Genomic DNA, 17,678 nt, shown 5'->3' on the forward strand with positions numbered 1-17,678 from the left:
CACAATCTCGGGGCAGCAGCCGAGAAGGTCCGTCTCTGTGTAGCCACCAAACGAGTTGGTGGCAACTGGAGACGGACCTCCTCAAGTGACCTCAGCGGCCGGTGGGGCTCATAGCGAAGAAGACGCTCTCTTAAATACCCAAGGCCTAAGCCATTTAGGGCTTTATAAGTTATAACTAGCACTTTGTATTTTGCCCAGAAACCTACTGGCAGCCAGTGTAACTCCATCAACAAAGGAGTAATGTGGTCTCTCCGAAATGACCCAGAGACCAACCTGGCTGCTGCATTCTGGACCAACTGAAGTTTCCGGAATATGGACCTCCAGTGACTGTTGCTGGTGTGTGTCTTATGTTTCTTTTCAGATTGTGAGCCCTTTGGGGACAGGGAGCCATCTTATTTATTTATTATTTCTTTGTGTAAACCACCCTGAGCCAGTTTTGGAAGGGTGGCATAGAAATCGAATTCATCATCATCATCATCATCATCATCATCATCATCATCATCATCATCATCATCTCCTGGCCTGGTGTAAATGGCAGCCATGAGCAAGGATTGTGGTGCTGACCAGTTCTATCTTTCACACTGAAAGGGTGGGGGGAGGTTGCACCAGGGATGACAATTCAGCTGTGACGCCTAATGGCAAAACCTCCCCTTCTCCCACTAATCACTCCCTCATGGGAGTGACTGGCCACTGGGGCTCTATAGAGAGCAAGGTTGCGGTGTGGAGGAAAGCCATGGGGAGGGGTACTCCAGAGACTGCTTTCTATGTCTTGGCAGCTGCCGCCAAGTAGCTGTCCAAGTGAGCCCCTGCCAGCGCATCTGCCCAGGTGAACATGTGCATGCATATCTGTGCCCCCAAACGGCAACACCCCCATCCCAGGATTGCTTCAAAATGGGGGTCCTCTCTCCCCAAAACTTCACTGGGCATTTACAAGAGCTTCTTCCCATTGATGTCAAAATATCCAGGACACTTGGATGCTTTCTATTTGCAAATTTTATTTTCTGATAATAATGATGCCATTTCTTTAAATGTTGCAAAATATTGTTTTGCTGTCTGCAAGCTACAGCCTGAGTTAGCGGGATTGTCATTATTTTAAGTTTCTTAAAGATTTAGATGTGTGCTTGGCATCGATTGCTGTTATTATTGTCTGGCTATTGACTGTATTTTTAAAATAATAGTAACAGATATATCTGATCCGTGATCGTAAAATACATCTCTCTCTCATAGTAGTAGTTAATCTTTCCCTCAACTAAACAGCATTTTCCTCTCCCCCATCTCAAAAAATGCTTTGCTGTCCATCCAAAACATTTCCCCCCTCAAAAGTATTTTTCTTCTCCCTCCCTCAGAAAAAAGTGAGGACTTGCTCGTCAGTCTTTCCCTGTGTACCAGCTAGCATTTATTTTTAGACCCCTGACCCATAGACTATTTTCCGAACAGGTAGACATATTATTTTACATTTCACAAACTTTTGACAAAGTCTACAACTTTGTCCAGTATTTCTATTGCAGTGGGGAATGTTAACAGGCCAGCATCACAAGTGTTCAGCACTCCGTGAAAACCATTTTCGGCGTGGAACCAACTGAGTCGCACACCGTTGTCCTCCAGACGCTTCTTGTACAGGAGGGAGTCGTCCCGCAAGACGTCGTATTCGCAGCTCACAATTAATGTCTCTGGCAGCTTCCGGATCACAGAGTCTTCAGCGAAAAGTGAGGAAAATGTGACTTCCAATAACTCTGTAAGCTGCTGGTACACTTCAGGCTTATAAGGGGCGAGGGGTACTTGTTGGTAGCCACGCAGCTTAAACCTTTCCGGAATATTGTCCGCACTGACCCACTTCCCATATTTCAGCCTCATCTCATCGGGCACATGGGAGCCTTTCAAGACGTCATCACACAGCGAAGTGCCCTTCCGGATATACTTCAATCCCAAATAGGCAACGCTGTGTCGGTACAAGAGAGGAATAGTTGAGTTCTGCTGATAGGAAGGCAAGTTTAAGTCCATAGCCTGACAGGCGGGATAGAGCAGCACCTGAGCCCGGAGCTTAGGGAGGTCAGGTCTCCCCACAAGCTTCTGAGCGACAACAGTAGCAAAACTGCCTCCACAGCTGTCCCCACCGATGACAATCTGTGAAGGATCCACCCCGTAGGCTTTTGCGTTTTGCAGGAAGTGCACCGTTGCAGTGAGGCATTCTTGGTACTGGGTGGGATAAGTATACTCAGGAGAGAGGTGATAGCTGTGAAGGCACAAAGAGGGGGCAAAATGTCAGCATCCCAAAATCTGGAGCAGAGGGGGACGGCAAAGGCATTGCAGGCGTAAAATCTTGCCTTTCACACAAATCTTGCCTGTGGGTGTCCAAGCCCCGCTTGAAAATGAAGCATGGAGAGCTGGATGAAGGGCAAGTTTATTTTATTTTATCACATTTGTACACCGCCCCAAACTTTCGTCTCTGAAAGTTGCCAGGAGCCTCCTCTTTTCTCCTCCTGCTTCTTGCAAGCATTGCAAGGAGAGGCACTCCTGGCAAAGCTTGCGAGGGTCAGACTGGCCCTGTAGAGCCACTGAGATTTTGATGGCATGGGGTGCCTTGCTTCCACTGGAGGTGACTGCCTTCCTTGCCTCATGACAAGGCCGCCTCTGAGCTGGAGTACTGGGCAGTGTAGTTACAATTGAACAAAGTGGGACAAGTGTCTATGGGTCCCAGAAAGAAGGGAGCCCACTGACTGGGTGGCAGCTTGTTCCTTGCTCGGGCCCTCATGCCTTGCTAGAGAAGGTAGGGGCAGTGTACGGCCTTCACTTGTTCTCCCAGGATCTTTTTCCAACCTTGATAACGCCCTGGTTTGGGCCCGTTGTGGAACCCGACCCCTTGCCACTGGTGCTTCCGGTACTGGCTGTACAATGGGCACAACTGTTGTTGGACTACAGTTCCCATCATGCCCAACTAGTGGTTAGAGTGCTGGACTAGGACCGGGGAAATGCGAGTTCAAATCCCCCTTCAGCCATGAAACTAGCTGGGTGACTCTGGGCCAGTCACTTCACTCTCAGCCTGACCTACTTCACAGGGTTGTTGTCAGGAGAAACTCAAGTATGTAGTACAACGTGCTCTGAGCTCCTTGGAGGAAGAGCGGGATATAAATGTATAATAATAATAATAATAATAATAATAATAATAATAATAATAATAATAGCCAATAGTCAGGGATGATGGGAACTGTAGTCCAGATGGTGGGTCAAAGATGTGGAGCCCTGACTTGGGGGCCAAACCTGACAGAATTCTGGTGGTTGCAAAACCATCCAGAGACAGATTCGGATCTGGAGTGTGGCACTCTGGCGAGGGAGGCCCTTTCTCCATGTCATTTTCCTTCTCCAAGCAACTGAGTTCACTTACCCAACAGACACGAGCACTAAATCACCATCCTTGGCAATTTTGTTGGAAACATCTTGATAGAAATCTACAAAACAAATGTCAGGAATGGAGTGAAAACAATTTGGAGGACACCGCTATTGTGGTGAAGCTCTTTTTTAGTATGAAAAATGAGACATACTGTATACTCTTCATAAGACATAAGAACAGCCCAGCTGAATCCGACCAAAGGCCCATCGAATTCAGCTCCCTACCTCATACAGTGGCCAACCAGTACCATCTGGAAAGCCCACAAGTGGGAGCGGGGAAGGGCCACGCCTCCCTCCCATTGGTGTTACCTAGTCCCTAGTGTTCAGGGGCTTGCCACGTCTGATCCTGATAGACATATACTGCTATCAGGGCTTGTAACCGAATTGAAGATGACCCTGAATTAAAGGTGACCCCCTTAAAATATAAAGGCTGAATACAGGTGGCATCTGTATTTACCCAAAAGGAACAGCTCTCTGAATTTTTGACCCCCCAATTTCTAACATCAAAGAACTTGAAGGCAAGGGGTGGCAAAGAATTTCTAACATCAAAAAAGGGGAGGGTGATATATACAATGGTATGCTTAGAGTGCATGCCTTTTTATATTGGTGAAACTGGTCGAACACTGATAAAAAGATATAAGGAACATCTGGCAGACATACAGCACAGTGATAGAACAAAAGCACGGGCAATGCATGTTAAAGAACAACATCAAGGCAGAGTAGTGAATACAAAGATATTCACCTTGGCTGTGGAGACGGATGTGAGGAAACGAAAAATCAGATAAGCCGTGTGTGTGTGTGTGTGTGTGTGTGTGTATCAGTTGCATCCAACTATAAAGAGGAAATTGGGGAAGCAATGGTTATTGGTTATTGGTCATTGGTTATTGAGTGCATGCACTTCATCATGCTTTTGTGTTCTTTTCCTGCCTCCACGGTCTCCTCCTCCTCCTCCTGCTGTCCCACCACCACCTTTCCCCCTGTATGTGCTATTGGGAGCTGCACAGGATTGGTTGGTTGCCTTCAGTTCTTTAGCCCAATCGTAGTGTGGAGTTGTATTTAAGAAGACGACTCAGCCACCTTAGTATAGACACTGAGGTTGCTGTCTTACATCGAAACGTTTGCTATTTGGTTACATCCGTGGTTTAACTTTTATTGTGCATTAAAGAAGGTCATTGAAAAAGCTCAAAGAACTCGTAGGAAAAAACCTAGGATTCAGGTTAATGCAGTAATAGCCTGTCCTCCAAGTAATCTAATCCACTTTAAAAACCATCTAGATTGGTGGCTACCTCCATGTTGACAGCAGCGAATTCCATCTAACTAAAACTTTTTTTAAAAAAAATTAAACTACTTTTTCTCTCAATGTTCTGGGAGCGAGAACATCAAGAATTGTTGAAATGGCTGGGAATGCTATGTTTCCAAACTGTAACAAAAATATATGCTAACCTCAATTATTGAACGGACCTATATGAGTTACTGCACAGACACTTCAAAAAGAACCCAAAGCAATAGTGTCATCCAATGGAGAAGTACTGATACCTTTGAAAATATAATCCTTCATATATGCTAACCTGAAGACAATAAAACATATATGTATGTTAACAAAATTTAACAACTAAAATAGCAGTATAAAACTGAATTCATAAAATGCAATTAACAATCATAATAAATGTGCATATCAATTGAAACAAATATACAAATGAATCGTATTTGATATAGTCCATAACAGTTAAGAAGGAATGAATACAGTTTTATATAGCTATTTTAGATAGTTATCCAAGACAGTCATGGAGCTCAACAAGATGTAAGCATGCATGGCGGGAGACTGCAAAGTGATTTTTGGAGGGACTTGCCTCCCTCCAAAAGTGGCATCAGAAATAGATCACTGAGAAATAGATCACATTTTTTGGCATCAGAAATAGATCACTGAGAGCTGTGTGACACTCAGGGACATCTTTCTGATGGCAAAAACAAAAACAAAAAAACCCCTTTTGGAGGGAGGAGAGAGCAGGTCAGCACTGGCTGACTTTCTGTGCAAAGATGTTGCCAGCATTGTCAGTCTGCGGACTCCCAGAAGCCCCTCTATTAATGTCTGAGACTACAGGCTTGTAGTTCCCACTCTTAACGTGTTCCGAGTCTCATGGGGTCGTGAGGTTGTATGTGGGGAACAGTCACTTAGCAGGCAGTGGGACGATCATCCCCAGGCTCACCAGCTATCAAGAAAATTGAAAGGGGATTAACCATGAGCCTTTCCTGCTATTGGGAATGTCCACTCATTTCATTTTAGATCCCGCTCAGGTTGAATCAGGAAGGCCCCATTCTGAATGCACGTGCGCACACACTGCCTTGATATTGCCGCCCAGGACAAAACTCATTCTGCACAGCGATGAAAAACATTAGAAGGACCACTGAAGCAGACCCAAGTTCAAGTTAAGGTCAAGGTCTCTCTGAAGAGAGACTGATCCTGTTGCCTCCCCTCCTTGGTTGCCTCAAACAAGCTAAACTAATGATTAGCTAAACTAATCATCTCGGCAGGGACGCAGATAAGGCACTGTGAACAGCCTCTTTTGTTCTTTAACAAAAAGGCTGATGGGCCATAGGAACTCAGGACATGCTTTCATTAAATATACGGATTGGTTTACTGGGTCCTTCCAACCAGACAGATAAGTCATTGCATGTCCATTCAGTCCATTTATAGACAGGTTGTTCTTGACCTTTTCACGCCAATGGTAGCACACCCAACAAAGACAATGGATTCTTCTGAGATCCACCAGAATTCCTCACCTCAGGACGGAAGAGGAATCAGCATTTTGCCTCAAGGCACATTTTGGGCTATAACTGGCCCTGGTTTCATGAACCAATGTGCTTCATTTGGTCTTGAAACCCACTGTTTGGGCAATTGACCTGACACCCGCCATAATAAACTGAAGCTGAATCCAGATAAGACGGAGGTACTTATTGTGCGGGGTCGGAACTCTAGAGACGATTTTGATCTGCCTGTTCTAGACGGGGTCACACTTCCCCAAAAGGAACAGGTTCGCAGTCTGGGAGTACTTCTGGATCAACGTCTCTCCTTGGTTTCTCAGGTTGAGGCGCCCGTTTCTCGAGATCAGTGAACTCAAAAGAGTGGTACATTTGTTGGTAACCTCCAGACTGGACTTCTGTAATGCGCTCTACATGGGGCTGCCTTTGTACGTAGTCCGGAAACTTCAGTTGGTCCAGAATGTAGCAGCCAGGTTGGTCTCTGGGTCATTTCGGAGAGACCACATTACTCTTTTGTTGATGGAGTTACACTGGCTGCCAGTAGGTTTCTGGCAAAATACAAAGTGCTAGTTATAACTTATAAAGCCCTAAATGGCTTAGGCCTTGGGTAATAGAGCGTCTTCTTCGCTATGAGCCCCACCGGCCGCTGAGGTCACTTGAGGAGGTCCGTCTCCAGTTGCCACCAACTCGTTTGGTGGCTACACAGAGACGGACCTTCTCGGCTGCTGCCCCGAGATTGTGGAATGCGCTCCCTGCTGAGATACGATCCTCCCCATCTCTGGCAATTTTCAGAAAACACCTGAAAACACATCTCTTCAGCCAGGCTTTCTCAGCTTTTTAAAACTTGTTTTTAAATTGTTCTGATTGTTTAATTGTTGTTTTATGATGTTTTTAATTGTTAATCATTGTTTTATAATTTTTTGCTTTAATTATTAATTGATTTTAATGGTGTTTTAATGTGCCTGAGCCTTTTGGAAGGGCGGTATAAAAGTTTTAATAATAAATAAACAAACAAATAAATAAATAATAACATCTGGCCGTGTCTTGCACATCATGCCATTCCTGCTCTTAGCCTCCAGATCGGCCTTTCTCACTGGCCCAATCTACCCAGAATGCCTCGCTGCTATGAGAAACTGGCTAGAGGATTCCAGACTCCCTTTGGATTTACCCTTGCTGCCTAACCCCCGAATGGTATTCAGTTCCATGCTGCCTCCCGACTCCTGGTCCAGTCCAGAGGAAAGAGGTCCTTCAGTTGCATCAGAGTCATAAGGAGGGAAGTCATATAATAATCCCTGCTCCGCTCTGGACCTCTCTCTATTCTTGCTCTTTCTTAAATCCAAAAACCTGTTTCTCTACAGACTTCTTTCTTGAGCCAGTATGGAGTTCATCTAATTTGAACCCCAAGCAAAATTGCTTCTGTAAGTAATCTGGTTAATCTCTGCAACGTATTTTAGTAGTAATATTTCCTTAACCCCTGCTAACTTGGCAAAGAGGCACCTTTTAACGTGGTGATTTTATACAGCAGGGAAAAGCAACTGGCCCTATCCACCCCCAGCACAGTACCTCCAGTGACTGTTGCTGGTGTCTATCTTATGTATCTTTTTAGATTGTGAGCCCTTTGGGGACAGGGAGCCATCTTATTTATTTATTTCTCTGTGTAAACCACCCTGAGCCATTTTTGGAAGGGAAGTATAGAAATTGAATGAATAAATATCAAATCATTTTATTCCTGTACCCCCAATCCATCAATAAACCGATTGTATTTGCAAACTTCAACCTCTCTGTACAGTTCTTTCTGCAACCTAAGCTTTGAACAAATTATTATGAAGGTGGGGCTGTTCCATTCCAATGGTAGCTAATTGCCCCACAGAAGCCCAAAATGTAAGCTCAGGGTCCCCGCCAGGTCCCTGAAGCAGTTCCACTAACAAAGAGCACATTGCAGAGCTCCAAGTCAGTAGCTTACATACTGTGCAGGGGGGTTGCACATCTCCAAGATGCACATGGCACATTGAGGCCCGCCACTGCTCCTAGTGTAGGTGTGAGAGGTTCTGTGCTAATGGCACAGTGCGTCAGAACTGCACCCAGCTTCCAGCTTTCCCATTATATATGGACTCAAAAGCTCAGCATTTCCCCGCTGAGCCACTGAAGGTGACCTGTGAACAGATCTAGCTATAAAATGTCTATATAAATGTCTTTATAAACTAGATATAAAATGTCTAGTTTAGCTTCCACCTCTCCCAGAACCACCCCCATTCATGGCCGTCACAGATGCCCATATAACTACAATAAAGGTTGTATCTTGCTTCCCCATTCCTTTTGCCTTTTCTTTATTCACCTTCCCTAGACAGCAAACTTTCAGCTCCTAAGGAGTCCCTTTGGACATTCTCTGACAAAACCCAGTTCTACCACAAATCCTTGAATCATCACTTTCAGGCAGAACTGCAAGTGACTTGAATCCCACAGGTTCAGTACGAATACAAAAGGATATTAAAGGATTTCATATTTGGAAATATTAATCCAGGTTTAGTTTTGGCTTCCTCCCTAATGCAGGGCTATCATAATGCAGAGCCAGGTTAGAGTGCTGGACTAGGACCGGGGAGACCCAAGTTCAAATCCCCATTCAGCCATGAGACTTGTTGGTGGGTGACTCCGGGCCAGTCACTTCTCTCTCAGCCTCACCTACTTCACAGGGTTGCTGTGAGGAGGAACTTAGGTGTGTAGCACACCGCTCTGGGCTCCTTGGAGGAAGAGCGGGATATAAAATGTAAATAATTAATAATAATAATAATAATAATAATAATAGTATTGATGATAAAATTCAGCCATCCCAGTTCCTTGGGAGGAACTCGATGTCTGGATCTGACTGTGTAAACAAGAAGTAATAATATTATTATTATAGTAGGTACTACTGACTACAAACAGACAAACATCTGCCACACAATACACAAGATATAACTGTAGTCGAGAAGAAAGAAACACAAGTTAAAATAATTGACATAGCAATACCAGGGGAAAGCAGAACAGAAGAAAAAGAAATAGAAAAAAAATCACAAAATACAAAGATCTACAAATTGAAATTGAAAGGCTGTGGCAGGAAAAGACCAAAATAATCCCAGTGGTCATTGGCGCCCTGGGTGCAGTTCCAAAAGACCTTGAAGAGCACCTCAACACCATAGGGGCCACAGAAATCACCATCAGCCAATTACAAAAAGCAGCTTTACTGGGAACTGCCTATATTCTGCGACGATATCTATAACAATTGACAATAAAATTCAGCCATCCCAGGTCCTTGGGAAGGACTCGATGTCTGGATAAAACAAACCAGTCAATAACACCTGTCTGACTGTGTAAATAAATAAATAATAATATCATCATCAAACTGTGGCCCTCCTGCTGTTGTTAGCCTACAACTCCCATCATACCCAGTCACAGTGCCAGAAGCTAGGGATGATGGGAATTGTAGGCTGGAGGGCTACAGTGGGACACCTTTGCTAATGGGTGCTCAGAATCTCCTCCTTAATCTCTCACCAATGCTTCCAGCCAGGCCAGCTCCTCCATGGTAGAAGACAAATCCTCTCCTGAGGCCAGCAGATGGTGCTTTAGGGTAGTAAACCCGAACAGGCACCCCATCGAAATGTAGATCTTTCGAGAAGAGGCTGGGATCCAACCTTGTGCTCTTGAGTTGTAGGAAAAAACGGACAACCAGAACCTGACTGCAAAGGCCCAGATGTTCACAGATCTCCCCCTGTTTGTAGAAGGAAAACATGTGTCACAAGACTCTGTCACACCCTTAACTTCTGATTCAATAATTTATGAGAACCAGGTGTGGGTAAGAGAAGTACACTGTCTTCCTCACTCCAATGACTCAGTTTCTCCATCGGTGGCACACATGTGCCTACAAAGATTAAAATCATTGAGACAATGATTTTCCCCATGACACTCTATGGATGCAAAAGCCGGACTTTGAAGAGACTAAATAGAAAAAGTATTGACACTTTTGAACTTTGGTGCTGGAGAAGACCTTTGAGGATACCATGGACAGCCAGGAAAACAAACAAATGGATCATAGAATAAATCAATCCAGAATTTTCACTCAAGGCACAAATGACCAGGCTCAAACTATCCTACTTTGGACACATTATGCGATGACCCAGCTCCCTTGAGAAGCCGATAATGCTGGGGAAAGGTTGGAGAAAAGGATGACCAGCAACAAGATGGATGGACTCGATGACGACAGCCATGAATGCACCACTGAGAGACCTTAAAGGTCAAGTTGAAGACAGATCATCCTGCCTGGAGAGAATCTTTGGGGTCGCTAAGAGTCGGCACCGACTTAATGGCACTTAATCAATCAAATCAATCTGTGGAAACAATCCATTAACCAAATGTTGGGGTTTTTTTTCCTCCCCCAGTTATGAATTATGTTTCAAGCTATTCCTGACATTAACAAATATAAGTGCCTGAAACAAACTTCCATTATGTTTCTGTATGCCCAAAATTAAAAACTCTGTTGCATTGATTCTATATGCCTTTTTAGCTCTGTGTAAAGAAAGCAAAAGGATGGTTTTGCATAAATAAACTATGTTTTATTTATTTATTTTTATTTATTTAACGTATTTTTATACCGCCTAAAACTTACGTCTCTGGGCAGTTTACAATAAGATAAAAACAAAAGGTAAAACATTAGTTTTAAAAACCCCAAGAAATTAAAAAAACACCACAATTTAATTTAAGGAAAAAAATATATTCTAAAAACAACATTAAAACAAACAAAACAATGTCAGTTGAAAGCCTGGGTGAACAGATGTGTTTAAGCCTAGTCTTCTTTCCGACTGGTCTTGCCCCTTTAGTGTTATCAGACAGTTTCATTTCCAAATAGAAATCAGTTCTGAAATTAAAATTGCATCACTTGGGCACATCTCAAGAAGCTCATTGGGCGAGGATTAGAGCAGGTGCTTTGCTTTGTGAAGTAATGGCTCTGAGATATAGATTTGGAGATATAGATATACACCATGGAGCCAGCATGGTGTAGTGGTTAGAGTGCTGGACTAGGACCGGGGAGACTCAAGTTCAAATCCCCATTCAGCCAAATACTTGCTGGGTGACTCTGGGCCAGTCACTTCTCTCTCAGCCTAACCTACTTCACAGGGTTGTTGTGAGAAGAAACTGAAGTATGTCGTACACCGCTCTGGGCTCCTTGGAGGAAGAGTGGGATATAAATGTAAAAATAAATAAATAAAATATAAATAAATAAATTTGCCAGAGGAGTTCTCATGGCTGTCCAAGGGAATATACTTAGGTTCTCAAACTTTTAACTATAAACCAGCTGAATATTTAGACCAGATCTTGGTACTAAAATTTAGGAGATTTTTGACCCTCGTGCAATTGAACATTCTCCCTTCGGCAGTATTTGATGGTAAATTCAAACAACTTCATTATGATCAGCGCTGTTGCCCCTGTGGTTCAGGGGATATAGAGTCTATCACCCATGTTATTCTTTATTACCAAATTTATAAGGACGCTCACACCAAATTTATTGCTCCTATTTTAGCCATTTATCCTGGTCACACAGACCAATTTTATTTGGAAATTATGCTGACCAGTTTCAAAACTGTAATTTCAGATAATGTGGCAAAGTTCTGGTTCGTGGCGTTGAAGCTCTGTAAAGATTGTATTAGTGATCTGAACAGTTTGTGATTTTGTAAATTTTGAAATTTCTTGAATTTTCTTATTAATGTTATTAATTGTTATTAATCTGGTCTGTGGCCGCAATAAACTTACTACTACTACTACTACTACTACTACTACTACTACTATACAAGTGCATGATGTACATTTTAGTAGTGATGTGCACGGACCGGTCCAGAGGCCATTCTACAGGCCTCCGGACCGGTCCGGACATGGGGCAGTTCAGCAGTTCGACGTCAGGGTAGGGGTTCCTTTAAGGGTGGGGGGAGGGTGTACTTACCCCTCTGGCCGCTTTCCCCCCAGCAGCGCACGTATTTGATAAAGATTTGGGGCAGCAGGGTACCTCCCTGCCGCCCCTTCCCCTGCTCGGCAGCAAAAGGTTTCAGAAAGCTTTTGCATGTGTGCATTCATTCATTCATTCATTGATAAATGCACTTATGTTCAAGTCGTTTTGCCACCCAGAAGGTCTGAATGAGAACTGTGAAGCATATGTTGTGCTTTTATTTTATTTTATTTTTCGTGTGTGAACTGCACCCCAATAACTCACAGGGACTTCAGGGTCAATCTGGCCAACATGTGAATGCAGCTGCTCCATTCCAGAGGAGAGGCATGTTAAAGGGACTTTAAAAGCCTCCTGTGAAAATCCTCCTGGAAACTTTACTGAATTGGTTCATAATTCTGAGAAAACAGACACAGGCTCATACTGCATGGCTGAAAGTCTCCTTTGCTAATCTGCAGCAAGGGGGCCATTTTAATAATTAGTGTTTCTAGTGTGTTCTAGGCATTAAAAGTAGCACAAATATATAGTACTCAATGTATACCACTATATACTGTGAAGCGTGCATGTGTGCATTCAGTGAAATGTGTTTCCAGGTAGCACACTTATTTTGACTTAAAGCCTTGGGGGCCTGGGGTGTGTGGAGGCCCTGGATTTTGAGGGGCTGGGGGGCCATTTAAAATCTCATCTTGGCCCATTCCAACCTTGCTATGCCCTGGCGGAATAGATACATATGCATTGATCACTACACATGGGTTTCTGCACAAAACCTGCACAGAAGAAACTTCATGTAGAAAATGTGTCTCTTGTAAATTGACCTTGAATTTTCCATCCATGACTGGGATATCTGAGAATTAGAGTCAATAATAAAAGAACAGCACACTGCTTGTGACAGGAAGGGGAAAATTACAATGATTTCTTAGTCTGGCAGGGGTTGGTTTTGGCCCTGGCAGGACTTGGCTGTCTGCTCCTGTTGCAAATTCCTCTGTCTAGTGTGGCAAACTAATGTATCCTCCTCCCTCCTGGTGACAAAGTAAGCACTAGAATAGTGAATGCACATATACGCCATCATGAGCCAACAGTCATCACAAGACAAAGGCTGGAAGGAATCATTCACTGGTTAATAGCTCACACACCCCACCCACCGGCCATCTTCTTCTTCCCCTATTTTGCTAGTGGCTATTTGGGCAGGTGATCCTCTAGGACAAAGTCATGTTTTTGTTTTTTTAAGCATGAGATGAGACAGGGAAAATGACACTTGGAATCCTCACATAACTCCTGACTGTTGTTCTAAGTCTTTAACAGAGATGGTTCATGTTTTCAGGTTTTGATCAACAACTATGTCTAGATGGTAGAGTGTTCCTTTTAACAGGGATTTCCAGATATTGTTGACTACAAGTCTCATCATCCCTGTTTGGACAGGGGCGCAATTTCAGTGCTTGCCCTAGGCGCTATTGTCCCTAGATACGCCTCTGGGCTCAGGGCGGTTTACACAGAGAAATAATAAATAAATAAGATGGCTCCCTGTCCCCAAAGGGCTCACAATCTAAAAAGAAACATAAGATAGACACCAGCAACAGTCACTGGATTGTTTCTAATATGAATGAATAGTGTAGCTGTCTCACTGATCGTGAGACTATGTCGTTGGGTGTGCGCGCGCGTGTGTGTGTAAGGGGATGATGCTTGTATTGTGGTGGGGGGCAGGGCAAAAAGACTTTGGATCCAGGCTCCAAAATTGCATAGGGACACTGCCGGATCCTCTACCCACCCCACAGTATCCGCCAGAGGCGTATCTAGGGAAAATAGCACCTAGGGCAAGCATTGAAATTGCACCCCCTGTCCAAACATCTGACACTCATCTTTCAGATAACTTTACCATAATATCAGCTGAAAAATACAAGTCTGAAGGTCACATACAAGTCACATATCTGAATATGTGTACAGTGACTTATATTAATTTTTTTAAAAGGTTTTTTACCTGTAGCCCCTTTGGGGGGCTTCCTAAAGGCCATGGGGGGGTCTTCAAAGGTTCGCCCTTCCCCCTGCTGGCCTCTAGGGCCTCACACGGACCATTTGAGCATGTGCGGTGGCCATTTTTAGAAATATTTTTTTTAAAAGAAATGGCAGCTGAAAACAAAATGGCCACCACGCATGCTCAAATGGCCTCTGTGAGGCCTGGTATGGCCTAGGGCCTCACAGAGGCCATTTGAGCATGCACAGTGGCCATTTTGTTTTCGGCAGGCTTTTAAAAAAAAAAAATTAAGAAATGGCGCCCCCCCCTTCAAGTGGTGCCTGGGGCATGTGCCCTGCCTGCCCCACCCTAGATAAGCCCTTGGTATCCGCCAAGCCATGTTTCCTTTGCTTGCATATTATGATAAACTTACCACCGTCATTGTCATAATGATGCCCCAGTGAAACAGCCGAAGCTTCCATGGATGCTGAAATTCAGGGGGAATGTGGCTCCTGGAGAAGTCATAATAAACTGCCCAAGAGAGCAGCAAGCCAAAAGCAGTAGCTAAGATGCCTCCCACCCCAAGGAAGAGCCCCCAGAGGTGCTCCATTTGACCTTGCTCAGGGGAACCAAACCTCGATCAAATGGACAGGTAGCATCTGCTCGTGGGAAGTATTTTTACCTTCATATTTGTGGGATGATACCTATTACTTCCTGCTTGAGTCTGCAAGCTGACTGGTGAAGGAATTTTCCAATTACATGTTATTATACACCTCCATATTGCTCCTGGTTGATGAAAGCTGGTAGGTGTGCAATAGGTCATGAGGCTTCTTGCAGAAATGTAGTCCAAGCATGTGAAACCTAAGGAAGACTTTTAGAGAGCATTGTGAAAGTTCCTCCTGTACTTGAGGCTTCTCTCAGTGCAGTAGGAACAGAGGAAGCTACCTTCTGCAGAGTCAGACTCTTGGTCCATCAGTATTGTCTTCACAGACTGGCAGCGGCTTCTCCAAGGTTGCAAACAGGAATCTCTCTCAGCCCGATCTTGGAGATGCTGCCAGAGAGGGAACTGGGAACCTTCTGCTCTCCCCAGAGCGGCTCCATCCTTTAAGAGGAATATCTTACATTCATCCTCACTATCACATGACCAGCTCTCTTCCCCAACTCCGCACCCTGAATCTGCTGTTTACTTTGTGGAGAGATCGGTATCATTCAAATTACTTGAGAGCCGCCCCCACTGCAGGTTATGCAGTAGGGGTGTGTGTGCATGCATGCATGTGTGCGCATGCCTGCCAGCTCTGTCACTGAACTGGCAGGAGCTGCGGGGATTGGGGGTCACGCGGGCAATCGCGCAGTTCAATCACGAATGCGCAGGTCATGCTGGAGAGACCCCTGAGCTAGGAGGCTGCTTTTTAGCCTCCCGGTCGGGGTCTACTCATGAGTTGCTGTGGCACAGAACCACACTGTGGCAACACACAATCCAACAGTCCGAGTTAGCGGAGCGCTCACTCCACTAGGGCTTAGGGGAGGGTAACTTTAGCGGGTTACCCACTTTGGTGAGTCCTGGCTCGGCTGTGAGCCCAGTGGTTCTCACGTACAGGCAAAATCAGGCTAGGCTCCCTTAGCCCAATTTTGCCCGTTCGTGAGAATCGCCTCAGAGACTGGTAAGCTCCTTTCCTACAAGGAACCCATTTGCAGCCTTAGATGTGAGAGCAACGTTACAAACCACTGATTTATTGGAATGTAGTGAGCATGTTTGTTCGGTGGCAGAAGATTTACAAGGGAATGAATTCACACGAAAGGCGGATGTTTCCCCCCAGTCGGAATGCAATGATCCCCTTGTACAGCAAAGCCTTCTAATTCAAAAAACAGTGGAGCTTGTCATCACCAAAATCACGGCTGTTGCCTCAAAAGGAGATTGTCTTAAAGAGGCATTTAATAAATTTGCAGAAACTCTTGCTATTATAGGGAGCGGGGGGTGGAACAAACCGAATGAAGCAGGTTGTAACAATCTCATGTCAAATGGACAGAAACCAAAGGGTGCTCAAAACTCTAATTATAAGGAAGGGAGTCGCTCTACAAGCAACCGCTTGAGAGTACTACAGCCAAAACAATTGGTTTTACAAATATCCCAGAACTGGAGGAATCGCTGGAGATGGAAAGGTTTTTATTCAGTAACTCACTCCCTATCTCAATTGCTTCGATGTCAAGTGCATTCGTTGGACCTCACCAGTCTACAATATCTTCTTGGGGAAATTTGGTATTAAGAGGATCCTTTTGACCTTCTCTCAAACCACAATTCCTCTCATGCTTATTAAACTAAGGCCACTCCTTAGGACTTTTGAGATTCAAGTTACGCGGGTATTTTCTGATGGCCCACCTTGGCCACTAATACCAGGTAGAGCTAAGGAGACCAAAAGGAAACGTCCAGAGAGAGAAAGTACTATGAGAGATAAGGCCTCTGCAACCTTGGCCTTGAAGGAGCAGGGAAATTTAAACACCCACACTCCAAACACCCACACTCCAAGCAAAGGAGACGCCCTTCTGAAAGCCTTGAGGACATGGACGTTAACGCCTTGTTTGACCTACAAATGGCTGAACAACAGACAATCAGTGACAGCATCAAGGACCTGAAAGACTCTTTACTAGCTTTAAAAAAACATGGCAGAACCTCTCTCTGTGCTTCTTCAACAAGAAAGAGACGTAGCTAAACTATCACTACAATGCCCCTTGTCTGAGCAGCTGTCCCAGGAGTAGGCATTTGACATCATGCATGCCCCTGACAAATACCCTTGCTTGCGCTGCTGCTACCACTTTCAGCCGGACCCCAGCTGAGGTGACAGAGGGATCAGAGGCTTGGGAAGAGGCATTGATTCAGCTGGATCGGGCTACTGACAGCGTGGAGGCCTATGATGCCAACTCTGATGCTACTCCCAGTGCACTGGGGATGACGGCAGAAGAAATGAAGCACGTGGCCTTCACCTGGCAGAGTGATACGGACTGCCTTTCAAAGAAGCTCCACAAACCAAAGGATGATGCCGCCCAACCTGATCTACTCCATCTGAAACCTCTGCCAGACCAGGGACAAGTGGCGGAGGGCTCAGCCAGACCCCCAGGAAACAATTTCTACTGATTATCATCTGGTGATTGCTATTCACTCATCTCCTGCTTTAAATAACCCAACAGTTACGTCCAGTGAGGAGCCCTTGGCTACTCTGGCAGCAACCTCTGGGCTGATGCAGAGCCCGGAAGGCCCGACTTCCTCATACTCCCTACAGGTCCCAGAGACATTCCAACCTCAGGAGGATGTCACAGATTGTCTGTACCAAATTAGACAGGAATGAGTCAGTGGTCTTTAATTGCTCTCTTGACAAAGATGCTGATGCCTCACCTGCGAAACTGTGTTGACCAGGGATTCTCAACGTTGGGTCCCCAGATGTTATTGGACTTCAACTCTCATAATCCCCAGCCCCAATGCCCTTAGGTTGGGGATTATGGAAGTTGAAGTTCAATAACATCAGTTGAAGTTCAATAACATCTATAACAATATACATTCAATAACAATAACATTAAATAACACCCAGCATTGAAAATCCCTGGTGTAGACCCTTCCCTTCC

General features: G+C 44.6%; 1 protein-coding gene across 1 annotated transcript; it reads right to left on the bottom strand.

The window, feature by feature from the left end:
• Positions 1-1,458: 1,458 nt before the first annotated feature.
• Positions 1,459-14,673, bottom strand: LOC128338624 (arylacetamide deacetylase-like 3). Its single transcript, XM_053281345.1, has 4 exons — positions 14,497-14,673; positions 9,676-9,892; positions 3,383-3,446; positions 1,459-2,233 (listed from the first exon to the last, which is right to left on the bottom strand). The coding sequence occupies exons 1-4, from the start codon at positions 14,671-14,673 to the stop codon at positions 1,459-1,461; spliced, it is 1,233 nt and encodes a 410-aa protein (XP_053137320.1).
• Between the last annotated feature and the right edge of the window lie 3,005 nt (positions 14,674-17,678).

The sequence above is a fragment of the Hemicordylus capensis genome, chromosome 16 (assembly GCF_027244095.1).
Source record: "Hemicordylus capensis ecotype Gifberg chromosome 16, rHemCap1.1.pri, whole genome shotgun sequence".
NCBI classification, from domain to species: Eukaryota; Metazoa; Chordata; class Lepidosauria; order Squamata; family Cordylidae; genus Hemicordylus; species Hemicordylus capensis.